A 27594-nucleotide genomic window follows, 5' to 3' on the forward strand; every position below is an offset into this window, starting at 1 on the left:
TTAATTTTTATTTAATCTGTGATGAGATTTTGGTGACGCTAGCTGACCAACTTAAGTGTTATTTCTAATTTATCAATAATTTAGTTATAAATAATTATAAAATCGTTACGCTTTTGTGTACAACTATCAAACCGTATCATTAACTCTTTAAATTACGTAAGCTAAGGTATTTATTCCAATTGTTAGATCTCTGTTGAGTTTGATAAAATTATTGATCTAATATGGCGGCACGTGGTTTCTAATTTTGATTTTTGGTCGACGTTTCTAGATGTCACGCTACCGCGAATGGGATTTATCCTGCAAAGTATATGTTGGAAATCTTGGCACAAATGCATCAAAATACGAAATTGAAAAAATATTTTCTAAGTATGGTAACATAAGGAACGTGTGGGTGGCCAGAAATCCACCAGGATTTGCATTTGTTGAATTTGAGGATCCTCGAGATGCAGAAGATTCAGTTCGAGGACTAGATGGAACGTAAGTAATCCATATTTTGTATTTCGTTGTACATTTGCAGATGTTTATTTTTATCTGCGTCCGCCATTTTGATATCAATTGACTTACTCTTTGCTATTTTACAAAACACTTCATTTTTTTTAATTCTATAATAAAATTCAATATGTGTACATAGCTACACCTAAACGGGAAATATGATAGAAATTTTATTTGTAGTAATTGTTTTATTAAAAATAATGTATGTAGATTCAAGTCAATACAGTCTTCTTCAATTAGAGTTTTAATTGTAAATCTGCACGCTCCTTAGATCCGTTTCATTATCGATGTGGAACGCTTGAGTCATAAGTGTGCAACAGCAAGATACCTCCGTACCATGACTGATATGTGTTTGTTACTTCTACCATACACTTGTCATGGAATGGGGAACATTCTTTCATTAAACTTTTTAACAGGTTTCTAAATGAATACTACAACATAATTTATAATAACATCTTAAATAAAAAGGCAATGCTTAAAATCCAAATTTGATTAGGGATTATTTTATATGTCTGATTGTAAGTGGCACTAACAAAGTGAAATGTTTAAGATTTGTTTTAGTATTCAGGCTTTAGTGCTACCAAATGGTGAGTTCTTGTAGGAAAATATTGTAGTGCAACATAAAAAAGTACATGCACTTTAACCATTTTGATTAAAATGAATATACAATTTTATATTTCTACTTTAGACGTTGCTGTGGAACTCGTATCCGTGTTGAGATGTCCAATGGCCGTACAAGAAGAGATCGCAGGTATTTTGGATAGATTACTAATACTAGATGAGGTTAAGCTACTTACACATGAATTACCTATATGAGGCTTCCCTTAATGCAATTTACTAATTAAGTAATAACCACCGTTTTGATTTAAAATGACCATTACTTAATTGTCTTTTAATAACTTTACCTCTAATGTGCATATTTTTGATCCCCAATGTCTTATATTCACTTGTTCACTTTTTAAAAGTAATGTACACTTTTAAATATCGTAATATTAAAAGAGGATATTGTTGTAATAACAATAGATTTCACAAAATTAAAAAAATATGTATTGAAAATTACTGGTAGTTATAGTAATGACAAAGAAGTTATTTAATGTGGTGGGTGTTGGAACGTTTACAGGTCCATTTTATCAACCAACCACCAACACACCAACGACCTCACCACATCTCTTCACCACAACTACGGCTTGTATACAAATATGACATCCGCGAACGCCGCTCGCAACATCCCGCTCGACTTGTGCGACCGGCTCTCCAACCGTCTGCGAGCAGCTGAAGTCTACAACAACTGCCTCCCCATATCTATCCTCTCGACCGCCATCACCTGATCCTACACCCTCCGAAACCTGAACGATAACCACTGACGAGCCACATAGCATACGAACCTACAATCCTGAATGTCATTGCAACTCCTGATGCTTCACTGCAATCTGCTGCACACACGCGTCGTCACCGAGGCACCGGCTAGAAATACCACCTATATGGCGATCAGCTCTCTCCGTTTCAACAATTTGTTGTCAAAACTTCTTATGGTCACCATTTAGAAGATAATGTTGAAACTTCACCGCCTCGGTATTCAAACTCCCTTCGGCCTCACAGCAGCGCCACACCGCCCGGCGGCCCTCGCAGGCTCATCAAGTCTCGGTACTTTTTAAATCCTATACTTAGCACTGCCTTACCTAATGTTTACCTACTTAGACATGCTATGAAATGTTGGTGTTTCAATGTGCTATATTTGGATGTTTAATTTAAGTATAAAATAGATTAAGTATTTTGAGATTTCAGTAAAACATGGCGAAAAACTCGTTACAGTCAATTACGTTCAAGATCTATGATGAAAATCAAATTAAAGCAGTAATTTCGATTGATTCGTAAACTGATTTTGTGAGAAAATACTTTACATTTAATCGGCGACTGTCACAAGTAATATCCCAATAAAACTAATTTGTTGTATCCACATCGATTATATCTCCAGAACAATTCAAACCAATCAATAAAATAAATCTATACTGACCGAGTTACCTGACGAAAACAAACTATTCTGTGACTTAAAAAGAACGACAAAAACATGAAAATAGTTCAATGAAATAAAATAACTCGCACGTTGTACTATAGAACGCGAAGCCGAAGCCCGAGACGGCGGTCGTACTCCCGCGGGCGCTCCGTGTCCCCGCGCCGCTCGCCCTCCGTGCGCCGCCGCTCGCCCTCGCCGCGCAGGTCCCGCTCGCGCGAACGACGCAGCCGATCTGAAAGCAAAAACAGGTAAATAAACACAAATACATGTATTAAAATCTCTGTAATACACATCAAATTAACATTATTTGATTTTCTATATATCTTCATAAACTAATATTCAATCCGAAAGTTTCGATGGATTTTTATTAGATTTTGTAGCCAAAACTGATGAATGAATCTTGATGAAATTTGGCATAAATTTATAGGATAGTTTGGAAGAACACATTTGCTACTTAGTTTTCTGAACACCACGCAGACTAAGTCGCGGGTGAAAGCTAGTTCATAATAGGCTTACTGCTGTTATAATTGTCTAATTTGGTATGTTTAATTCATTACTACATACCTAGACTGCATTTAACTGGTAGTCTTTCTTCATTAGTTAAAAGAAGGGAAAAAATCGTAAATTTAAATCTGCACGCTCCTTAGATCCGTTTCATTATCAATGTGGAACGCTTGAGTCATAAGTGTGCAACAGCAAGATACCTCCATACCATGACTGATATGTGTTTGTTACTTCTACCATACACTTGTCATGGAATGGGGAACATTCTTTCATTAAATTCTTGACAATAATTTAATGTCAAAATTATAATTATACGAGCTGTTGCCCGCGACTTCGTACGCGTGGTATTAGAAAACATACAAACTATAAAAATTACAAAAAGCTACTTATCCCTCGGGAACCGGACATTTCTCGGGGATGAACCTTATCTCACGTGTACTCCAGACTTTGTTTTATATCTGTGCCAAATTTCAATAAGATATGTTGAACCGTTGCAGAATGATCGAGTAAACATTAAAAAACTAAATGAATCCCACAGGAACCGTAACTATTCCAGGGATAAAAAGTAGTCTATATGTTCTTCCAGACTATGATCTAAACCTGTGCCAAATTTCATGAAGATCTGTTCAGCCATTTAGGCTACAAACGCTAACAAACATCCATCCATCCATCCATCTAAACTTAATTTTTAATATTAGTAAGATTAACTGTTGAGAATTTAATAAAAAATTGTACTAAACGTGACATTTAAAATAAATTCCAATTTTTGTTTACAGATATTGAGAATATATTTCAACAAGACGCTGATCCAATTTGGATGCAAGGAACTTGAGTAAACTTTGATTATAAAAATGTTTCGTATATAGTGGTGTGAGTTTGTGACATTTAGTTTAAATCATAAACATAGGAATATCGTTTTAATTCCCTTCTGTTAGTAGTTCAGGATGTTTTCATCACAGTTTACATAGTTTGTAAAATAATGCAATATTTCAACACATTGAAACTCTAGTTAATAGTACTGACAGCTTAAAATGTGGGTTACATCTTTAGGATAAATTGCTGCAGCTAAGGTTGTAAAAAGTAGCTAACTTATGTACTATTTAGTATTACATTAGGATCAGGATGTTTATTTAAATTAATATTGGAATGATTTTCCAATTCATGTCTTTATTGTAAATAAAATTGTGCATAAAAGCTGTCAGATTTCATGAGAGTATGAGTTTTGTTTAATTGCAATATTGTTATATTAAGATACTTTTAAGCAATAAATATGTTAATAAATTATTTCATGTTTTATTTAAAATGATCTAAAACTAATTGATACAGAGATTGTAAATAATTTCTAGTAAATACATGATTTTAAAACTACTTTTGGACGGATTTTTCACATATTTCATCAAATGTTATAAGAGATTCACAATTATGTAACATTTACTACATAAAAACCTGTATATTTCACTAAATAACGAATTATACTGCTACTAATCAAATTAATATCAATAACATTTAATTACATTTTTCTATAAAATTAAAATAATTAAAAAAAACTACCACACTGAGGAAATATTTCTATAAAACAATCAGAAGACAATTCACAGCCTAATATCAGTCATTTTTCAAACTAACCGGTCTTTGCTTCTTGCTTTTAAAGCAATCAAAATAAATATAAGTGCCAACAACAACTAATATAGTTCCGAACACGTGTAAAATTGTCAAATTATTCTTAAAAACTACACTAGATAATAACAAAGATATAAATTTTCTTATTGTCAATATAAATGTAACGGTAACAGAATTCTCCTTCGTAGCTAAATCGTGGACGGAATGAGCACAGAAGAATTGAGATACAATGTTCAATGCAAGAATTAACCACAAATAACTAGACATAGAAAAGGCAATATTTTTCAACTGCAGGTAGATTGTCAAAAACAAGGGTAAGGGTATACAATGAGTGAAGAACAGCATCTGAAAAATATTAAACAAATATTAAATTAGCTTTTGAGTGGGACTGCTTGGTATAAAAAAAATAATCAATCGCTGATATAGTAGCTTTCTAAGAGTAGAAGAATTTTTGAAATCGGTCGATTATTTTTGAGTTTACAAAATTATTTTACTCATTACACTATTATTCATTTTAAAGTAAACTAATAGAAAGCATTGATACTAAATTTCCTAATAAAATTAACAAATTTAAAAATACTGGTAATAATAATTGTACAATATAAACATAACAGCTACAATAAGGTAGGTTTACTATTTTCATTATTTTTTAGTGTACTGTTTTTTTTGAGAATATTTTGTTTTTAGTGTATTTTGTTTGTAAGTCTGTTTTCTTTTTAGTTTCCAATTACATTAACTAACCACAAAAGCGTGAGCGTCGGTGGCTCAGTGGTTTAAGCACTTGACTTGTAATCTATAGGTCTTGGGATTGTATCCCGCCGTACCAATGTGATTTTCGATTTTTCGAATTTTCATATGTACATAATTTTCCCGACGTTTTTACGGTGAAGGAAAACATCGTGATGTAACCTGCACATATCGGCGAAGAAATTCAAAGATATGTGTGAAGTCGACCAACCCGCACTGGGCCAGCAAGGTTGACTATGGCCTAATCACCCTAATTTAAGGTAGGCTCCGAGCCCCTCGGTGGGGACATATAGCTGGTAGTGGAACCACTGGTCTTACACTGCTTACCTCATCAGGATGCTTTCCATAACTGGAATATAAAATTTCCTGTTGCAGTCCAGTAAATGCTCCCAATATTAATGTTGATAGCAATATAACAATACCAAAGCACCAATGTATAAAAGTTCCATTATTTTCTACTACTGTCGCACCACCATACATCGCTAATGCCACTCCCATACTGATCAGAATAGAACCAATAATAGCGGTCAGCTTGGGGACACGATTCTTGGCATACCATGAGACTAACATACTTGCAGGAGATGATGCAGATCTGAAAAAAAAAATTAGAGTAAAGGACATTTATTTCCACACATTTTGTCACAAAGGTTGGTTGAATTGGAAACTTGTTAAAAAACAGTTTGTTCTATATTATTGGAATCTAAGTAGGCAGCAAATGTAATTCTCTGACTATATGTTATATATTTTAAAAGCACAAGTACCAATATATAGATTTTGAACTTTCCGTTAAAGTTTATCATAACTTTAGGATATAATTTTGTTTATAAATGGATATTAATCAACTTACCTTATTATCATATGTAATGTAGATGGCACATGCAAGGCATATACATAATTATTAGCCACACTCGTCACAAAAAATAAAGCAATTAATATGAAATAACTCTTGAATGGAATGTTGGGATTAAACTGAAAAGTTAATAGTTTAAATGAAAATGACAAATATAGGTTCATCATCTTTCTCCTTATTCTATTCCCGTAGGGTCAGTGCAACAGGTTTTTGTCCTCTACATAACTCTATCATACGTCATCTCAGTCATCACTCCCTTTTTGATTTTGACCATGTCACTTTTTACGCAATCCATCCATCTCTTTCTAGGTCTACCTCTACCAACAACATTCAACAATTCACAACATTAAACTCAATATTAAACTTTCTTTTTTATGTCTTTAAGATAAAAATTTCAATGCTAACGATAATTCGGTTTTTTTATGTGATATTACAGATTAAATTTTCCCTACGAGTAAAATAATTAGACGACAAATATAAAAATTACTTACCACATTAAATGTTCTAAATAAAAATCCCTGTATTGATATGAATAAGAATTGCAAAAACGTAACAAAGTTGGCACATTCAGGCGCTTTTGCCATCAATATTTCCATTAAAAAGGAATTAACGCAACAACTTAGAAAAACATTGAAAGTCGTGTTTTTCAAACCCATTTTAAGTTACCAAATTACAAATAATTAATACAAGATATAGTTTGGTAATTTTAGGAACTCTTTTCACTTATACATAATTAAATAATCTGTCATAATAAAATACAAATATAATAAAAAACAAACACAACCAAATATTTACAAACATAAATGTAAAGAATTTGACATTTATTATCAACTGACAGCTGACATCTGACATTGAAACGTCACGTTTTTTTAGCACTGGTCATTCGTTATTCTTGCCATGCCATATTCACCATATTGTATTGGTGACAAATTAAACATTTACCCGGTAAAAGATGAAAGATTAAAATAATGCTAAATAATAACTATATTGAAATTTCTCTATCAAATGCTGCATTATCTCATTACCCAAACAAAGGAACAAACCTTCTCTTTATGGGAACGATTCTTAAAATTAATTTTTTAATAGATACTTTATCGAAATGTCTAGACACTTAACAACATAACTTTACCACAATAAAGTTAACAAACAAAGGAATGGTCTGAAATTGATTAACAATGCAATTTAATCAAGTAGTTAAATAAAGACGACATTGTTTCCGGTGCGTCCGTGTGCATCCGCGTCTGATACATAATTTCATTGTTGACTTGTTGACACAACTGCGTTTCAGTTGAAACGTTGTTTATTTAAATTTATTTTCTGTAGTCACGAAACACCTTCAAGGACACATTGAGTCTATAACAAAATGCGGCACCCATTTATTCAACACGCATTTATGTTTTGGAGTTTTATTACGCACCTATAATGACGAAGTTACAATTCTTGAAATTATTTGAATGAATCTATTATTTAAAAAAACTCGTTACCAACTGTAGTAAATTGTCATACCATGGATATTAATAATAGTAGTTTATAAATGAAAATTATAGTAATCATCTACAAAAGACCTATAGCTTTAGTATAGAATATGTTGATCAAGTTACATTTAAGTTACATCTAAGTAGTATGTTTAGCGACAAATTAACCCCTGAAGCGCTTATAACGGCGCTGCCGAAGTTTCTCATTATCTTGCCACCAACATTTTCATTAATATTTTGCTACGCTTAATTGATCTTTTAGAAGTTTCACTTTTCCAGTAAAAAAGGGCAAGATCTCAAAAAAAGCGCCTAATGAGAAATAATAGAGACATAAACTAGACATAATTTGTATCTAACAGACTTGGCAATAGATTTATAAGTATCTAGCAAGCTTAATTAAATTGCTGGCGCCATAAAATACGGCTTACAAATAGCGAAGCCTTTCGCCGTTTATTTATAGAGGGAGCTGAGTGAACACGCAACCGAGCGCGACTTCTTCCGAACCGACTGAGTGTCAGTTTGAGTTTACCCGCCGTGTGTCGCTGACGTGCGTGGCGGTGCCGCATTTTACCGCCATGACTCCAAACGTGCCTATACGTAACTCTCTTATAAACTTCGAATCGTAACTGTTATTTTTGTGTACAAAATTTCAACAGTTCCATTCAGTTTATTGTGTTTAACATAACTGTGCCTGTGATCTTGATTGTTATTTTTTTTTATATTTCAAACGACTACACGATGCAAACGGTTCTGAATTTTAATTCCATGTTGAAAGTGCACGATTTGGTATTTCTTGAAAAATGTTGACAGTAATACTAGTGTTTTCTATTCTACTTTTCCAAGCATTCCAATCGGGTAAGTTTTAAATCATTTACTTATTTCTTGAGTCAACGATTTATGAAATTACTTGATTAGTATATATTTTTTGTAAACTAAATAGTTACTTAAATAAGAATACCTAGTGCTACTCTTAAGTATATGAAAGTAGAAATATTATATTCTCAATTTCCGATTGCTGTGTTAAGTGAAAACATTAAGTTAAAATATTTATTAACTTGCAACGTAACATAAATTTGGTTTTAACGCGATATACCTGTTTAAAGATTAAATAAAAGAACGGATACGTGTTTATAAAGGTCATATAATCCGCGCTTACTTTTTTTTGTTGTAATACGCGAAACAGCAGTTTCACAATACCGCTGCCGACGGACTTCGAGAACGTGCAATTTGTTGAATTTATTAATGACATAGTAACGCTTGTGGAAACACTTTGAACTTGTTGAGAAACATCTCGACTTGTTGATCAAAATTCTTATTAGAATAATCTAGAAGATGCGTTAATTTTGAAAATGGAAACGTAATCTACCCACTGTTGTTAAAACCGTTATTTGTCTTAACATTAATTTCGTCGTCTGTTATAAATGTCCACAACGAGCCTACGCAACTTGGGGTGACTAAGCCGTAGTCCACACTGGCCAACTGTTGAATTTACATATCTTTGATTTTTTTTCGGAATATATGTGCGCGTTGAATCTCGATGTTTTCCTACACTGTAAAACGTCAAAAAAAAAGAAATTAGTAAATCCTAAAACAAAGGAACTCCTTAATTTAACGAATAAGTAAAATGCGCTTGAAATATGAATAGCAGTAAGTTATTAACCCATTTTAAAAAAGAATCTGAAGCATTTCAACTGGACAATATTTTATGATTAGCTCAGGAGATTTTAAGAGTATTAGTTATGTGTGACAAAATATAGCCTTAGTTGCTTTGCCAGAAAGGCTTTAAAATTCTTTTTAGTACAAAACAAAAGCAGTACAGACAAAATAAAAAGCAGAATTGATTTTCACACTCTTCACTGGAACAACGTAACAAGGTGACCTATTCCTCTTTTTTTTAAGAGGGGAAATGCGTTATGCATCCCAGGTGCCTTGGGGAGAGACACACAGGGTATGTGGGACTCTCTCCACATTTCTGCCCAAAAGGGAAGGAACGTAAAGCCTACCCACTAAACCCCCTCTGGTTCCCTCGACTTCACCGTTCACCAAGGTGACCTATTCCTTGTCTAAGCTAGACGATAACTTACATAACTTCCTTATGTTAATTTACCGACAGATATTTGATTTGGTTGTCGTGGAAAAATACTACATTATGCAATGTAAAAAAACTTCAATGCCTCTCAGCTCAGCAACGATCAACAAAATTCTGCTCGTTTTACAACTGTCGAGTATGTTTCCATTTATATTTGTAAATCGGTTACAGTTTCAATGCGCAAAGTTTAATTGTAAATTTAAGTTTGGGACAAATTGATCTAATTCAAGTATTCTTAAATATTATTTACTCTCAACCTTTATAGTTTTTTTTAAAGAAGTTAAACGAAAAAATTACTTAACGAATCATCATGTAGTTATCATGTAGGGCGTCGCGGTGGCAAGCGCAAGCGATCCCGTGGCGTCCCACACAATGGCCAGGAGGGAACGAAGGGGTTTAGTGAGGTATGCCTACCACTATGGGGGGAGAGTCCCACATAACTCACGTGTCTGCTCAGAGGCACGGAGTATGCGTAACGCATTCCCCTTCGGAAAAAAAAGTTATCGTTAGTAAATAATATTGAGGAGGGTTTAGACAGGGTCGGAGTTAGAGTAAGACGCTCTTGAGCGACGGTCCAGGTCGGCCGAAGGAAAAGGGCGCCAGGGCCTACTTACTCTTACGTGATACTTTTATCTAACACTAGTCATGGTCAAAATAGGGCGCTGCAATCACGGCCAGGGCGCTAGTAGAAGTATAACCAGTCTATAGGTATATTAACTTTGTTCTAAATTAGTTTTTGGTATACATAAATGTATGAAGATTTTAGTATTCTACACTCGTATGGTCATGGCTGATTTATCTATTTTTTTTGAGTTATTAAGTGTTGATATAATTCTATTTACTTACATGATGTTAAGTAACAAATGTAATGTAATAGATGTCAGTTACAAAACGCAACATAAAAGATAAATATTACAGAAATTCCAATTTGGAAATTATTTGTAATCATTTCATGCATTTATCTGCTATTTGTAATGTAAATTATTACACACTAGCTTTCGCCCGCGACTCCGTCCGCGTGGAATTAAAAAAAAAACAAAACTTAGTAGCCTATGTGTTCTTAACCTCCATCCATCCATCCATCCATCCATCTTAATTTTCGCATTATAATATTAGTAAGATTATTTAATACTGAAATGACTACGTGTGAAAATTACTAAAAAGTAGCCACAAATAACTTTAACATATAACAAATTTTATGTTTTAATTGAGATTTAATCAAGGTAATTAATATACTTTTTTATTGTTTTTTACACGAGTTTTAAATTAGAGCAAATTAAAAAAGAAACAATTATTTTCTTACACCATTATTACGTAAATATGTGACAATACAACGATTATCTTTTAAAGGATAATGAAATAATTGTGAGGAAAACGTTTGTAGTTTGATCAGTGGAATGCAACACAATTGTGTACTCGTAATTTTATTGTTCGCTCAATTAAAAGGTAAATGGATTTGTGATGTTTATTTTATGTAACTTTGGTTTTATAACAAGGTAATGTCAGTTATATAATAAAAAAATCCCATTGAAGAAAACCATTTACGGACCAAGATTTTGGTGCAAATTTCCGAGGGTTATCCTGAATGTTTTCGCAAGGGAGTACACCAACAAAACTTATGCAAATTTTGTCGACTACGTTACGAATACGTTCTCGCAATTGTCACGAAAATATTCGTGATTGACCCCTCTGAGGATTTTGGTTAGAAACAATCTATGATATTGCTGTATTCCTATTCCATTATGAATGATATCAGAAATAATGAGATGAGGCGTCTCCATTCGATTTACCCAGTGTGTTATTGGAATTGAGTCTCTCGGTGTTATTGTTTTTAAATTAATTATCCCTTGTTGCCAAAATCGTTAAGATTTAATACATGTTTACTGCAGACAAATTGCATGTTATGTTAGTGTTGAAGTGGGACGGAATCAACTTTCTCTTGGCACCACTCGATCAGTACTCGACACGCGTTCTGCGACTATTTTCGGCGATTGTTTGTCGCGGTAAAATGTGATTTGAACGCGCAAATGTTGTCTGTGTATTTTAATACAAAATTTATGACAACCATATACGTCGCTAAACCTAATAATTAATATCTAATTAAGAACAGGAGTTAATTCTTGGAATCTAAATCTATACTAATATTATAAAGAGGAAAGATTTGTGTTTTTTTATGTATTGAATTCACGCAAAAACTACTAGGCGGATTTAAAAAAATCTTTCACCAATAGAAAGGTTTATCTGTGCGTAACATAGAATATATTTTTTTTATACTAATGTTGAGGAAATAATAATAAACAGCATATTTCTGGACCGCGGCGTTAAAAAAACTGCATTTTTTCTTGGCTCACGCTGCCAAAACCGTTAGATATATGAAAATGATGTATGAAAGAATTTTAGATCTCAAAAATGTCTACGGAAAAGTCTGCGATGGCATATATCTTTAATATAGTTATAAAATAGTACGGATTTATTTCTCAAGGTCAATGGGTTAATGAAGCATATTTAATCTATGATTAGGGGCACTAAATTGTAATATTAAGAGCTAATAACTACCATAGGTTCTCAGTATGTTAGCATTATTTATGAGTAATTTTCTCGACCTTCAAGTTTTTTGTTAAGATTGACGAATTGAACAAACAAAAAACAAGTGAGCGTGTTTTTTCTGAACGTGGGTGAGTGATGTACAAAATTGTTGCCATTATTCAATCTGTCATTTGGTATAACAGATTCATTTCAAATTACCTTTAAGCATATAATTCAAGGACTTGTATTCAATAGACTCGTCAGTTCTGACCACTTAATTGAATTGACCAATTCATACGATGACGCAGATGAGACCAATCTTTTATCTGGTATATAAGAATGAGAACACGCTAAAAAGAAATAAAAAGTATTTTGGACAGACTAAAAAGAGGATGTACAGAAAAGATTATATGACTTTCCTATAAAACGCTATACATTTCCCCGTGTGACAATTCGACTTTACCAACGTCCCATCGTTTTTAATTAGGTAGTGACTTAAAGGGAATAAGGTAGACTTCTTCCATTCATACTGCAAAATATTTAAAAACGTAGAAGAAATCAGAAACAATAACATGTAGTTCTTAATAGACGAATTTGATGAATATTTTGGAGCAATTGACGCGTCCGAAGGTCAATTAAGACATCCATGATTGATTCAATGATCGCAGATGAACCTGGAAGGTCAATATATTGAAATTACCCCGAATGTTCTAGAAGGTAATATTTGTTGCTAAGCTTGATTTGACGAGTCACGATTTTTAAACAATGGTAGAGCCCGCTTTAACACCTTCGCACGAATGGGCCGGCTCGCCCGGTGAAATACCAAGACCACACAAAACAAGCGTGAAGTGGAAGCAATTCCGCGTTTCGTCTGATGATTCTTACCCTTTCCACCCTTTTCTTAAGACGAAAGGATGGGAAGGAAGACTGGATTTGACGGTGTAGGAAGGGGAAATGTCCTCTTTATGTGCGTCTCGTCCTCCATCAATTAAGGGTAGGCAACGCATCTGCAATTACGGATTTATGGGAAACGTTCACTTTCCATTTCGGTGGATACACGTGGCCGCCTGCTCGTTTGCCACCTTATATTATTAAAAAAAAAACGTTTTTTTTATTTCACTTCTCCCAATAAGAACACAAATTATTGTCTCAAGTAATTGAGAAGCTATTTCATTAGTTTTGTTCTGTATAAGTGTATCACATCATTTTCAATTGAGCCTCTGCTATTAAGGACACCTAGATCGTAGAGTACAGAAACCTTATCTTAACAAGCCTATATCATATTCCATGTATTAGTTGAAAACAATTGCAAGAAGAAAGAATTAACTACTAAGATCCTACCCTATATTATAATTTTTAATAACTCCTACATTCGCAGGATGTGTTAGCTTCAAAGAATTATTCGGATTAATGAACTAATGAACGCGTTCTAATTTAAGATATGAAGTTGTTAATGATGCGACCGGATAAATTGGGGCGCATTAAAAGAATCTTCCAAGCAATTGTATGTGGGACAATAGTGTTCTCGTGTGATGGTTCACAAGCCTGGCTACAGTTAGCTCCGGGCCAACCGTTTCTTGGCACACTTGAGACACGGATGCACGGCATATATTACGTTTTATAGTTCACAAAGTACAACGGACTGAATGACTTCGAATGGTTTGCTTATGAATGGGTTTGTGGAAATAAGGAAAACGGCAAGAACTCGGTGATGTGCAGTTGTTTTCGGAGAGAGAGAACTTAACTTCAATTCTTGTTTCATTTGTTTTTTGGCTATCAAATGTTTAATTCGCTTTCAAAATCAATGGATATGCAGTTTTGTTACTTAGTTAAATACTTGAATTTCCAAATGAAGTAGGTAATACTGAGATGTCATGCACATTTCAAATTAACATCATTGTGTAATGTCCTGTGATTATTTTTAAAGTTTTTTTTAATGTACACAGAAATGTATAAAGTTATGATCTCATGGGGTATTAGAACTATTAAGTTGTTTACGTCTCGAGTATTCCGACGACCGCAAAATGTTTAGACAAATTGTTTATGACATTTTGTCTATGGTTAACTCTTTAGGTGTCATTTCTGTAAATACTTTTTAATTATTTTCTTTTGTTTTGTCTATGTCTTCAATTCTTTGTTGATGCGTTTTTTTTGTTTATTTCAATAACCTTGTGGAAACGTTGAAAGTTGTTCCGAGTTCGCGTCACAGCGACGCCGCACTGTCAGTGTCAATGTCAAAATTTGCTTGCAATAAAAAAGTTTATAGCGATGTTATTTCCGAATTTATTGCTGTGTTTTTATTGATTACGGCTGTATTAAGATGTTACAACTGTCGACTGTTTCATCCATTCTTCGAAATATGATTGCATTTCATTTGCATTCAAGATGATTTTCGTTAAAGAGTTGCCAATGAACGTGTCTTTCTTAAATTAACTATCATCGCAAACAGGAGTGCGTTCTACGAAGTCTTTCATCTTTTTATATCTAAGTAACACCCACATGTAAAATGTTAATAAGTTTTGAAGCTGTGCTAAGTATATTGCCATACTAACTACCATGTCCTTGTAATTACAAGTGCGTGTTACATTGTATTAAGGTTCTGTTGTAATCATAGTTTTATCCGTTGTCCGAGCACGCCTCGTGACGTCACATCACGACTGTTTGCTAATTAGAGGTGGTGACGCTAAGTCTATACACTTTTACTGGATGTGGCGATAAATGTTTATTGCGTTATTAACGTAGGCTTATACAGAACTAGATAAAGTCGAGCATTAGATGAAAACAATTACACAACTGAAATTACCAACAATAGATGTAGTAGGACGTGAAACACGACCCTAATAGAGTAGGATAAGGAGGTAGATTTTTTATATTATAAGGTAGATAACGAGCAAGTGACTGCCTGAATCTTCCACAATGGCGAAGCGACCGCTGCCCATATATATTCGCAATACGGGATGCAATGCCTACCCTTAATCGACAAAGGAGGAGACGCACATAAAGAGGACATTTCCTCTTCCTATGCGTCTCCTTCACAATCAAATCCACGTTCTCTTTCCATCCTATTCTTATGAGAAAAAGGGTGGGTAAAGAAGAGACTAAAGTTAGGCCTCCAGCACAACACTTATCAGACGAAAAGCGTAATTGCTCCCACTACACGCATGTCTTCTGTGTGGTTGTGGTATTGCACTGGACGAGCCGACCCATTCGTGAAAGAAGTTAAAGCGGATAAAGATGATATGATATAGACCAAAATTGGTACGGTGACTGAAGAAAAATGATGAAGGGTAACGATGAATGAATACATCGAGATAAGGACAAGGAGATGATGATATAAAATAACAAGTATACATAATATAAGCCATAAGCCTTTTCTCATAAAGAGAGGATGGGAAGGGAAAGTGGATTTGACAGTGGAGGAGATGCATAGGAAGTGGAAATATCTCCTTTATGTGCGTCTCCTCCTCTGTCGGATAAGGGTAGGCAACGCGTCTGCAATTGCGGTTGTCTATGGGCAGCGGTCGCTTCGCCATTTAGGCGGATTCAGGTGGCCACTTGCTCGTTTGACACCTTATGTTATAAAAAAAAATATATAAGCTATGATGTTGTAATAAATTTTCATAGATGAATGTGCTTTACACGTGATTGTCAACATGTACTAACGTACTAACGTACATGATCTTTGATATAAATAGTTGTAATTGTTATGCAGTTACATGCGTTTGACTCGTAATTAACATATGTAGTCGATACCGTAAATTAAAAGGTTCCCATTGAAAAATCTAAGATTACTCATGTGTTTTTATATAAGAACTAGCTGTTCCTGTGCGCTTTCATCAGCATAAAATTATTTTATTGTTTATATCTGTCAAATTATCAATTACAAATGTCAAAATACCAATTACCATACTATGGCAATATTGCTTTCTTGATGTTGGCAGCAACTTATGGTCTCTTTCCCACGTTAGGGTTTTTATCCAATATGTTTACCAACTAAGTTTAATGACGGGGAAATATATAGACTAAAGCGTGACGCAAGTGTAGGGCTTTTTATTAAAAAAAGATTATTCAAAAATATCCTGTTGGTGCTGACATCTTAGGCAACAAAGAAGTGTGTGTTTACGCCTTATTATAATAGTATAGATTGAAAGTGATTGAAGATTTCCATTTCCACTGCGTTAAAAGAAATTTTACAATGTTTACCTTTCGCTATTATATTCTCACAATTATTTTCATCTCAATTGTTCCCTTTTACATTGTGTCTATAGTTGACTAGTTGTCTAGACTTGACGTGGGAATATTGACATACAATGAATTGTTTCTCTAACATATGTTTCTTTGATACCTAGTCTGTTATTATATCTAATCAGATTAATTTAATCGTTATACGGCTAAGGTTTAATAAATCGTTAATATCCTATCCATGGTCCTGTTGGGAAATAGATATTTTTTTATCTATACAAGGTGGCCAGGGTGACGATTTAAGTAATACATCGATCAATCGGTAATTTAGACACTGGTTTGATCGACAACGATATTGTAATAGCCACATGCACTCTATATATATTGTTTTTGTTATTGACAATAATACCTCATGGTATAGGACCTATTCCTATCGCATGATCAAGGGAGTGATGATTGGGATGACGTATCATAGAGTCCTATAACAAAAAGCTGTTGCGCCACTACGGGAGTAGGATAAAGAGGAAGATGATGATGGTATAGACGATGCCTTTGAGCAGGATTGTCTGCCTGAATCTTTAGAGATTCGAAAAATATAAAAAAGTATACAAACTACTACTAAAAAAGAACCATTTAATGGTTTATCCACTCTAAGCCTAGACTAGAGCATCAGGTGATCCATGTCATAAATTAGAAGCATTTTACATATGTGTTACGTTAAATCATACTATCTATACTATACTATGGATGATTGTTGTCTAAACGGCTGGACGGATTTCGATCCAATGTGGTATAGATGTAGAAGATAGTCTGGAATAACACATAAGTTACTCATTTTTGTTTCTTTTGTTCCACGCCGACGGAGTTGCGCGAGAATGCTAGTATTCAATATGTTCTTGTGCTAAAAATGTTCAATGATTGTTTACATGTAAATCATTATTTTTCAACATATTTACATGATAATCTATAAAACGCTGCGATCCAAGGCAATCTAGCTTTAGTAACGTTTGTTAGCACGTGCGTTTAACAAATTACTCACCATCCTGTATTATTAATGACATTTGTAAAGCAAACAGACATTCCCTTATGCTTTAATAAGACTTATTGAATAAGATTGAAGCAGCTTAACATTTATTTGTACAACGACAGACTTACGATTAACATCCTAACGAAGTTATTTAAAATTCTTCAAGGCTAAAGAGACTAAAGAAGTGAAGACACGCGTTACAAATATAAATTTATAACGTCTGGTGTAGTACAAATTAAATAAAATTTTGATAGCTACAACTTCTTCAGATATGACGGCTGATAGAGATGTATGGAAGAGCAGCACATACTGTGCCGACCCATAAGGGATAAGGGCAAGTTGTCGATGAGTTGATGACAATTTCTCTTATCAAAGTGTAACAAGAACATATTCAAAAACAAATAGTTTAAAGTAAGATAGAACAAGTACATGTAACTATCGGTATCAGAAAGAATTTAGTTCTGACGATAGCTATCTATAGATAGCATCTCTATAGATGAAAAAGGTGGTATAAAGATCCTAAGAGCGGTAAAAAGTAAAGCGTTACTACTCTTTGTTCTACGAAAACCACAGAGGAATTTCCGCCTTATTCTTTATCGTATAAGTTCTCAATATTCTTTCAATCCTCAAAATACAGTATTCATAAGATGTTATAAAAGTAAGAGAGATAGATTCGATCACGTAGGCTTCATATTTTATTTATCAGTGACATACCATCAGCCTTGTTGGCACCGCTCCATATGCAACTAGACATTGTACATTTACATCTACACGAGGACGTCTGAGATTTACAAGTTAAGTAGACAACTTTTGTCTTCACATTTGAGAAGCGTATTGTAACCAGTTATCGAGTACGAAAAATCTTTAATGTTTTAAACGATATTTGAATAACATTCTTACTTTTTTTTATTACAAGGTGGCAAACGAACAAGTGGCCACCTAAATCCACCAAAGTGGCGAACCGACCGCTGCCTCTAGATATTCGCAATTGCGGATGAGTTGCCCACCCTTAATCGACAGAGGAGAAGACGTACATAAAGAGGATATTACCTCTTCATATGTGTCTCCTCCACCGTCGAATCCAGAATAGGATGGACCTATTCTTATGAGAATAAGGGTGGGAAGGAGGTGGGACTAAAGTTGGGCCTCCGGCACCACACTCATCAGACGAAACGCGGAATTGCTCCCACTTCACACCTGTTCCGTGTAGTCGTGGAATTGCACCGGGCGAGCCGACCCCGGATATTAAAGATATTAAAACGGGCTTTACCACTGTTTAGACAATTCCTTTTCACAGATCTTAATCGATTATAAAGCCTCATCCTCATGTATCCGAGTTACAATGTAATGAGGTTATGGAAATAAATTTTCATCCTCATAAAGATAAAACATGCCTTACGTGTTTTTGCACGAAATTTCATTGGAAATCTATCAAGAAGTACTTATACGTGATGCTTAACAAGATATATCTTGGAGTTACAAGAATCGATTGTCTTTTGAGAAATAATATAACATGTCAAAAACTACATAAATGTATTTGCTTCCTTTGATATTCAGACAGTAACTATTAAAAAACTGCAGCAATAAGAACTTCCTGTTGATCTCAAAGATTTATGCTAAAGCAATCATTTAGAAGACGTAAATTGATTGACATGTTCAATCAACCAGGATATCATAATCAGGTAGCATGTATTACACGATTCAAACTTAATGCTGGCTCGTAATTCGAACCGACCGTAAGTTGTAAATGGGTATTAGGGCCCACTGCAGATGTAGTATGTTCTCATCTCATTATATTCTAAAAATTGTATTCTTTACGTCTTATTCGAAATATGGAGCCGCAGTAAAGTTTGTATAGCACTGTAATAATTGTGTAGTGCAAAAGGCTGTCTCTAGCTAACAGGTAATGTGTAAAACTTTCTGCGGACTCGAACACGCGTCCAGTTTCTTACGCAAGTGGGTTGTTAATGCGTTCTATAAATAGAATCTGTGCATAATGATCTTACGTTAAGACTGGCTGGAAGAACGGTGCACTTAGACGATTATAAAAAGTTAAAAATAAATCATTAATTTTATTAAGTAGTAATTTATAGAGATTGTAATATTTACGGTAGTTAATTTATTAGTAGAAACATGACTGGACAAAAGGCTTATTTTAACATAGGATTGATAGCAGAGAACTAGCTTATTGTACCCTAAATGTACCCTAGCACAAAAACTTAACTGGTTACAGAAGCGGAAAGAAATATTTCTCTTTGATATCTAGTGAGCAAACAGCAAAAAAATAAAACCTTTTTACCTAACTATAATAGTTACTGTATTTGGGTAGGATTGAAAATTGTATGTTGTTTTCGTATGATTTTAATACCTAAGATAGTTTTTCTCGTGTATTCCAAAATAAAATGTAAGGTTTATTTTAAAACAAGTCTTGCCTATTTTTAAATCTGATGTAAAATGAGTCACTCTTATGTGAACTTAAAATAACTTAGCTGAGTATCCTTTAAGGTGTTGTTACCTCATGACAACTATGTTACTAGCTTACGTACTTGTAAGTACGTTAAGTATAGTTAAAACTTAAAAACATTTGTTTGTTGATTTACTATCTTCCGGTAGAAAAAGAGAATTAAAAAAAATAGCCCCAGTGTTCTTCCAGACTTTCCTCTACATCTATGCCAAATTTTATCGAGATCCGTTCAACAGTTAGGCTACAAACTCTAACAAACATTCATCAATTTAAACTTTCGCATTTATAATATTAGTAAGAAGTGAGATGAATATATTTTCTAAATCCTAACAGTTTTCATCGTCTATTTTTTCCGACAAGAGGTGTGAGGTGTCAGTGACGTCATTTTATTATTTTTGTTGTTATTGCACCAATCTATATATCTGTCGATATCATGTTGCTTGTTATATTGATATACATAAAAATTGCTATATAGTGATACTTGGATTAACAAAGGAAGAGGAAGACCGAAGAAAGTATGGATGGATTGTGTGAAAGGGGATATGCTTAAGAAAGGAGTGGATTCAGATATGGCGGCTGATAAAGATGTATGGAAAGCAGCACATACTGTGCCGACTCTATAAGGGATAAGGGCAAGTTGATGATGACAGGAATACCAGATATGTTGATTATTTTATAACATCCTTATAGTTATTACAATAAAAAACACTTTGAAAAAAAGCTACAAGCAAACATGTGCGTAAATTGTAATTTGAACATCTAATTAAAACGACCTTCAGCGTAAATTAAGATATTGTTGTTTGTAGCGTGTTTCGTTCATTCAATTCGTTAAATTAATGAAAAGGACGACTTAACTCAAGGTTTCATTAACAAAGAAAGATACTCTATTTATCTAAACAAAGTAACACAAGTAGGAAATCTTTTACAATTAATTGTAGTACAATTAAGCCGACTCGAAGGACCACGGCTAAGTAGAATAGCGCCGTATTCATTTACCATTTCAGTTGTTGCGTGTGGTTAATCAAGGTAACTGGAGAGCACAATATTAGTTACCAGGCTTTACTTAAACCTTAAGTTTGTTCATGATGTACCCTCAAGACAGATGAGATGGATTTAAGCGTATTTTACTACTACAATGGAGATAAATGGTTGCATCGCAGCTTTTTTAGTAGGAAAATTCGGTTATTTTTAAGTTAATTGTAATTGTTTAAATAGATTTTTCACTTAGTTACTATTTGTTTATGTTTTGCAACATATTTTTATCTCGATAAATATCCGATGAATACGTCACACTGTTTATATAGCAACACTGAAAAGACTTGAAGTTGTTCTGACTCTTACGGCCTAATACTGAAACGAATCTTAAATACTTCGCTTTGTAGACGCATATAATCTTCAAACTTTAATAGGAATTTGTAGTTTAATGGCCTTATTTAAGACGTTGTATATTTAAATGCCGTTTCAGTATTCGGCCGTTAGTTCTATAGTCGGTCCTTCGAATACTAAGGCGTAAGATTTACGACATTACGTCCACGATTTACTGCTAGTACTAATCGATATGAATCCGTAACTAATTTGATGCATTTGCGTGCAGCGTGACGTCACTGCGATAAGGTTTACGTTTGTACTTAAATCTTAGATTGAATTATTTTACGGAATTAGGGTAAATCTTGTATTCTAAATTGTTATAAAAACTTAAGGATCTACTAAAATAAATGTAAGCTTTTCTTGCGTAAATCCACACGCATTGGTTATACTTAAAAGTTTTTATTCCAATGTTAAAAGGTTAGCAAATTACTGACTAAATTATTGTTTACGTCTTGTTATAATAATGAATGAAGGAATAACACATTAGTACATATTAATATTATAAAGAGAAAAAAATTAAAAACTGCTGGGCCGAGTTCAAAAAATCTTTCACCATTAGAAAGCTACGTTATCAGTGAATAACATAGGCTATATTATTGCTTTTTAATTAAACGCGGGCGAAGTCGCGAGCAACAACTAGTAGTTGAATAAAGATAAGAAGTTAAAAGTAAATTTATATTTGTTATGTCGATTTAAACTTACTAATAATGTAAATACGAAAAGTAGGTAACGCAGAACGATTGCACTGATCTCGATGAAAGGCATAGACCAAAGTCTGGAAAAACACATAGCAAACTTTTGTTTTTTAGTACCACGCGGACGGAATCGCGGTAGCTTGATATTTCTGATGGAATAACAGCTTGTTTTCCCTACAGGTGACTGCTCCAGCTTACTATGCGGTCGCACGAAGGAAGTGGAGGTCGGGGGGAACGCGGGGGCAGGCGCGGCGCTCGCTCTCTCCCTGTCCCGCCCGCCCTCTGCCGGCAACACGACCTGTCAACTGCGTCTAACAGCGCCTGAAGCGGCAGCTTTTACAGTACGACTGATCGATGTTAAGGTAAGAAGAATGTTTTAAATGTTAAAAACAAAAGAATTAGTAAAAAAAGCCTTTAAGTACTCAGTCACTTTTAGAATACCTTGGCTATTAAAGTAAGTATCCGTAAAACGTCACTAATGTGATAATTTAGTTGAAAATGAAGCATTTAGATCGGGGGTATACTGTTGACTAAACTGTCGCACAACTGTATTCGATTGTGGATTGATTCGCAGCCAATTCAACTGATTAGTTGCATAACTAAAAATAGTGTGCGCACCTCCATATAAGCCCATAGGAATCAAAGCGAGAATAAACAGTTGTGCGAGGGATTTAGTTACGTGTGTGCACTCTTAGAAAACCGGAACATTTCAAGTCTATCGACAATATTATTTGTTGTAACAATGGAGACAAAAACTACAGAATGCAATATATGCGTTTGTTTTATCAATCTCAAGTCGTATTTTCTTGCAAGAGTACCTTCATTTGTCTTGTATATGTACACAAAACAAACGACTCATCGCGTGTCTCATCGTGTTTATATGAAGTTGATTGAATATACTATAGGCATATACACGGCAAAAGTATATATATTTAGTTCGATGTATAGTAACCAGTCTATCCATTGAACATTGGTTAGCAACTTTGTTAGCGAATACAGTGGTCGAAAGCAGGTTAATAACATTTTAGCAGGATGCATCATAACGTAACGAAGTTTCCTTGGTTAAACAAAAAGATATCAATTCTAACTAAGATACCTGTTGGTCATCATTTCCCCTACCTTATTCTACTCAAGTTGGTTCTGTTCACCGGCTTTTTGTCCTTCAAATCACTCTATCATCCGACATCTCAGTCACCACTCCCTTCTTGGTCACCTTTCACACAAACCATCCATCTCTTTCTAGGTCTTACGGTGTATCTCCGCACTCATAAATAAATAAGATACCACTTGGTAAGGATACAAAATCCAAGACCATTAACGTTCAGAAACAACCTTGGAAATTAATACATCTATTTGCGAACCTTTGTAACATTAGTTATTACTTTAACAATGTCCTAAATACCTATGTCAATGTAATAAAATATTCTAAGTAAACGTAAACCTTCGAAGTATTGATTGTCATTTGTCTAGTTAATACGTGAAATGTCAGTAGATACAGATTAAATAATATGAATCAAGGCATAACAAGCGGAGGACGTTTAGTAGGGGGAGTTATCGGCAACCTCGCAATAGTGTTGTGTATCCTGATGTAATAAATAAAGTAATCGTTTTAGTGCGACTCACGTAGATAAAACTGTTGTAACAGTTGCGCCAACTTGGGATAGACAAATAGTGGAACAATTGCTTAATGGTATAACGCAACTGAAGAGATAACCGTAAGGGGGAATATTTCATACATTATTACCGGCAATTGCGTTTCTAGGAGATGTTTTGAAAGAAATTTTCTTTCTATATTGTGTAAAATGCGATTAGTTCTTGGTCCTTTATTGCATTATGAAATGTTCCTTTCTTTTAGTATTTATCTTTTTAAGGTTGGATCAAACATTTGTCTTCATGTAATACAGTGGTAGTGCCCGCTTTAACATCTTCGCACGAATGGGCCGGCACGCCTCGTGTAATACCACGACCACACAGAAGACAGGCGTGAAATGGAAACTATTCCGTGTTTCATCTGATGAGTGTGGTGCCGGAGGCCTAATTTAAGTCCCTTTCTCTTTACCACCCTTTTCTTTTAAGGAGAGGATGGGAAGGGGAAGTGGATATAACGGTGGATGAGATGCATAGGAAGGGGAAATATCCTCTTTATGTGCGTTTCCTCCTCCATTTGATAAGGGTAGGCAACGCAGCTGCAATTGCAGATGTATGGGCAGCGGTCGCTTCGTCATTTTGGCGGATTCAGGTGGCCGCTTGCTCGTTTGCCACAGGCGTTATTCTGTCTTCTATTGTAGATACGATTCTGTGAATCCATCCATTTTCACTGTTTTTTAATGGTTGTATTGATAACAATGATATTAGTATTTTTAAAACAATTAGTCATTAAAGATTACATAATGTATCATGTGATAATGTAACTTCATTCAGGCGACGTGTTTTGTATCTCTCTAGTGTCAACAAACCGTGACAAGGTAACGTATTTAACTATACTATTCATTATTGCGATAGGTAGAGTTTTGTGTATCAACGTAATTTACTTCAACAGAGTACTGAATCCCGCCAGAATGGCGCGTAATACTAATACGTCTGAATGACATTGAAAGCTGTAAAATAGGGACATGCAAATAATCTAGTGTTGCGCCAATCCTCCAGCGCAGTTTTGATTTATTTCTTAATAGTAACAATTACGTTTGTTGTGGAATGAACTTTATACAAACATCACGCATTCAGAACAGAGTTCTGAAATACCCGAGAGTCCCCATGAATTCTCGAAAAGTGACAAAGAGTGTGCGCATAATATAATCCTCTACTCCTACCGTTTTCTGATGAGGTTGAAAGAATCGGTGGGTTTTATTGGGGGAGAGGATATAGAGAAAAGTGAAGAACATTTTTTATTTGCCATCTTTGTCAAATAAACCTTTCTTGTTGTAGTGTCCCGCTGTTATAAAAAAGTATTTTTTTGTAACAATTAATGTTTAATAACTTCTATTATTTAGTATTACTTAAAGTTATTATTACTTAAAGTATTAATGATAAATTCAAACATCATTTATTTGTCGGTCTATCCTTTTACGCTTCGATTAATCGATTCTGATAATCGATTTCTCGCTCGTGAACGGATGACTCATGTGCTGTAAAAAATCGATTACTTTTAATTCACATTTCGTTGATGGTTAACGGTATATGATGTTTTTTATTATTTTAACTCTTACAAATAACTTGATTCGACTTTCCAGATGAAATAAAACGATTCAAGTGAATTTCAGTTAATATTTTGGGTTGAGCAAATTAATTTTCATCCTACAATATCGAAGTTTTTAAAAATATTTAATATTTCTACACCCTTTATTACCTTTATTAGTATGTATATTAGAAAAAATAGGTTTATTGGTCTGTTGGTCTAGTTGCCAACGACTAGTTTTAACCAGTTTCTTTTGTTTATAGTCAGAAATATCTGGAATAAAATAAATATAAACTAACGTTGCTTTAAGAAGCCATGTTTACAACTTGTCAACTTCAAACACAAAAGAGAACCTTCACATCGATTCCGTAGTAAATCTTTTTTAATTTAATTTATTAACTCTTTCTTTAAGAAGCCAATAAATTGCGTCTCGGAGGTGATTAACTGGGTTTACTGGTACAAAAACCCTTATAAATAACATGTTTTGTCTTTGTTTTCTACTGAGAAATCAACAGACATTATCAAGTTGTTGTTGTCAGTCCCTTATTAGGGTAGGCTCCGAGCCCCTCTGTGGGGATGAATAGTGAGCTGGTGATGATGATGAGGATATGAATTAAATGTGTGATCAAATCAACAGTTATCTTTCTGCTTTAAATATAAATAGCTGTTCCCGTGCGATTTCATCAGCATAAAATTATTTTATTGTTTACATGTGTCAAATTGTCAATTACAAATGTCAAAATGACATGACATGACAAAACTTGGCAATCTTGTTTCGTTGATGTTGGCAGCAACTTATGGTCTCTTTCCCACATTAGGGTTTTATCCAAAATATTTAACCCTTAAGATTAATGGCGTGAAAATATATAGCCTAAAGCGTGCCATAAGTGTAGGGCTTTTTACTAAAGAAAAAGAATTATTCAAAAACATGCTGTAATTGCTGACATCTTAGGCAACAAATAAGTGTGTGTTTACGCTTTATTATAATAGTAGAGATTAGATACAATACGTCACATCAAACACAAATGCGTTTGACAACCTGTTGTGTTATAGCTGTTCACAACTTTTGTACTGACCAGGAAATACCATTAAATTCTCATAAAGTATGCGTAAACCGTGGTGAATAGGCAAATAACAGCATTGCGGTATTTACAATGTAGTTCTAGATAGATAAAAGAATACACTTGTATACGATTTTATATCTTATTGCGTTACAATAGGTATCATTTTTAAGTTTTTAGCAAGGATTTCTACCTTTGAGTGTCCTAAATTTGATAATTTAGTAGCAAAAGAGGCCTGATTTTAGTTCCTTTCCCTTTCCACCCTTTTCTTAAGATGGGAAAGAAAGGTGGATTTGACGGTGGAGGAGACGTATAGGAATGGGAAATGTCATCTATATGTGCGTTTCCTCCTCCGTCAATTAAGGGTAAGCAACGCATCTGCAATTGCGGATGTTGATAGGCAGCTGTCGTTTTCCATTTCGGTAGATTCAGGTGGCCCCTTGCTCGTTTACCGCCTTATCTTAAAGAAAAAAAAAGACTTATTGTCCTACAAACTTATGTATTCACAATTCATCAGCTATCATCACTTTAAATAGTTTTAACTTATGTATGCCTCGGTTAAAGAACTCTGGTTAGTAAAGTCCTTGTCTAGGGGTCATTGACTTCTGAAATACGCCGATATGGGGCACTGAACTTGTTTTTGACAAAACTCTCTGTTAAATTAGGAGTGATCTGCTATGAAATAGTTTTTAGTTGGCCGCTTGCTTGCCACCTTATACTATAAAAAAAGTAATAAAAAATATGATTGTACTAAAAAGTTCGTAAATAATTTAGTTATAAATTTTTTAATCTGTGCTAGCTTTCGCCCGCGATTACGTCCGCATGGTATAAAAAAAAAGTAGCCTATGTGTTCTTCCAGACTATCTTCTACATCAACAACGAATGTAATCGAAATCCGTTAAGCTGTTTAAACTACAAACCCTAACAAACGTTCATCTATCCATCTATCTAAACTTTCGCATTTATATTGGTATGATAATTATATTGGAGCATTATTTAATAAAGAGGAGATGTAAAGATTAAAATCATACATAAATTCGTTGGCTTAAAAATGCAGATTTACTAAAATGGATAAAACGTGTCGCATTTGAGGCGACAATTAACAAGACTTGTTAACCTATTGGAAGTTTTGATTTTATTAACTTCCTGTCTATTGAAATTTTATAATCGATATTTGTGTTTATAATATAAAATATATCTCTTTATAATATAAAAACGATGCGATCCGCAGCAGAACCAAAGTAACCGACATTGCCCGAAGAATTGCAAACCTTAAGTGGCGATGGGCTGGCCATATTGCCCGCA

At 34.2% G+C, this 27594-nt stretch overlaps 3 protein-coding genes across 5 annotated transcripts in view; 2 read left to right on the forward strand and 1 right to left on the reverse strand.

The window, feature by feature from the left end:
* The first annotated feature begins 10 nt into the window (after nucleotides 1-10).
* Nucleotides 11-3917, forward strand: LOC106108069 (RNA-binding protein 1). 3 transcript variants are annotated; one of them, XR_001225897.1, is made up of 5 exons: nucleotides 11-166; nucleotides 269-477; nucleotides 1181-1243; nucleotides 1613-2136; nucleotides 2608-2698. XR_001225897.1 is itself a non-coding variant. In XM_013289150.1 (5 exons), the coding sequence occupies exons 2-5, from the start codon at nucleotides 269-271 to the stop codon at nucleotides 3791-3793; spliced, it is 426 nt and encodes a 141-aa protein (XP_013144604.1). In that variant the 5' UTR covers nucleotides 11-166; the 3' UTR covers nucleotides 3794-3917. The 3 variants fall into 3 exon arrangements, 2 of the variants coding, with proteins under 2 accessions (XP_013144604.1, XP_013144603.1); XM_013289150.1 differs by lacking the exon at nucleotides 1613-2136 and adding an exon at nucleotides 3787-3917 and having other exon boundaries at nucleotides 2608-2754; XM_013289149.1 differs by lacking the exon at nucleotides 2608-2698 and having other exon boundaries at nucleotides 1613-2601.
* A 412-nt stretch (nucleotides 3918-4329) lies between these two features.
* Nucleotides 4330-6996, reverse strand: LOC106108068 (UDP-xylose and UDP-N-acetylglucosamine transporter-like). The gene is made up of 4 exons (XM_013289148.1): nucleotides 6719-6996; nucleotides 6225-6346; nucleotides 5705-5969; nucleotides 4330-4975 (listed from the first exon to the last, which is right to left on the reverse strand). The coding sequence occupies exons 1-4, from the start codon at nucleotides 6881-6883 to the stop codon at nucleotides 4616-4618; spliced, it is 912 nt and encodes a 303-aa protein (XP_013144602.1). The 5' UTR covers nucleotides 6884-6996; the 3' UTR covers nucleotides 4330-4615.
* A 1210-nt stretch (nucleotides 6997-8206) lies between these two features.
* The window catches only part of LOC106107774, a 52223-nt gene continuing 32835 nt past the window's right edge, over nucleotides 8207-27594 (forward strand). The window contains exons 1-2 of the mRNA XM_013288776.1: nucleotides 8207-8557; nucleotides 22234-22415. Coding sequence (XP_013144230.1) covers nucleotides 8503-8557; nucleotides 22234-22415 — 237 coding nt within the window. The 5' untranslated portion in view covers nucleotides 8207-8502. The remainder of the gene's footprint in view (nucleotides 8558-22233; nucleotides 22416-27594) is intronic.

The sequence above is a fragment of the Papilio polytes genome, unplaced genomic scaffold (genome assembly GCF_000836215.1).
Source record: "Papilio polytes unplaced genomic scaffold, Ppol_1.0 DF821845.1, whole genome shotgun sequence".
In the NCBI taxonomy this organism is placed as follows: Eukaryota; Metazoa; Arthropoda; class Insecta; order Lepidoptera; family Papilionidae; genus Papilio; species Papilio polytes.

Coding starts and splice junctions, on each gene's coding strand:
- LOC106108068 (XM_013289148.1), bottom strand. CDS start 6,883: ATGGGTTTGAAAAACACGACTTTCAATGTTTTTCTAAGTTGTTGCGTT. Junction 6,347..6,718: donor TATTTAGAACATTTAATGTG/GTAAGTAATTTT, acceptor TTAACTTTTCAG/TTTAATCCCAACATTCCATT. Junction 5,970..6,224: donor ACATTACATATGATAATAAG/GTAAGTTGATTA, acceptor TTTTTTTTTCAG/ATCTGCATCATCTCCTGCAA.
- LOC106108069 (XM_013289149.1), top strand. CDS start 269: ATGTCACGCTACCGCGAATGGGATTTATCCTGCAAAGTATATGTTGGA. Junction 478..1,180: donor GTTCGAGGACTAGATGGAAC/GTAAGTAATCCA, acceptor TTTCTACTTTAG/ACGTTGCTGTGGAACTCGTA. Junction 1,244..1,612: donor CGTACAAGAAGAGATCGCAG/GTATTTTGGATA, acceptor GAACGTTTACAG/GTCCATTTTATCAACCAACC.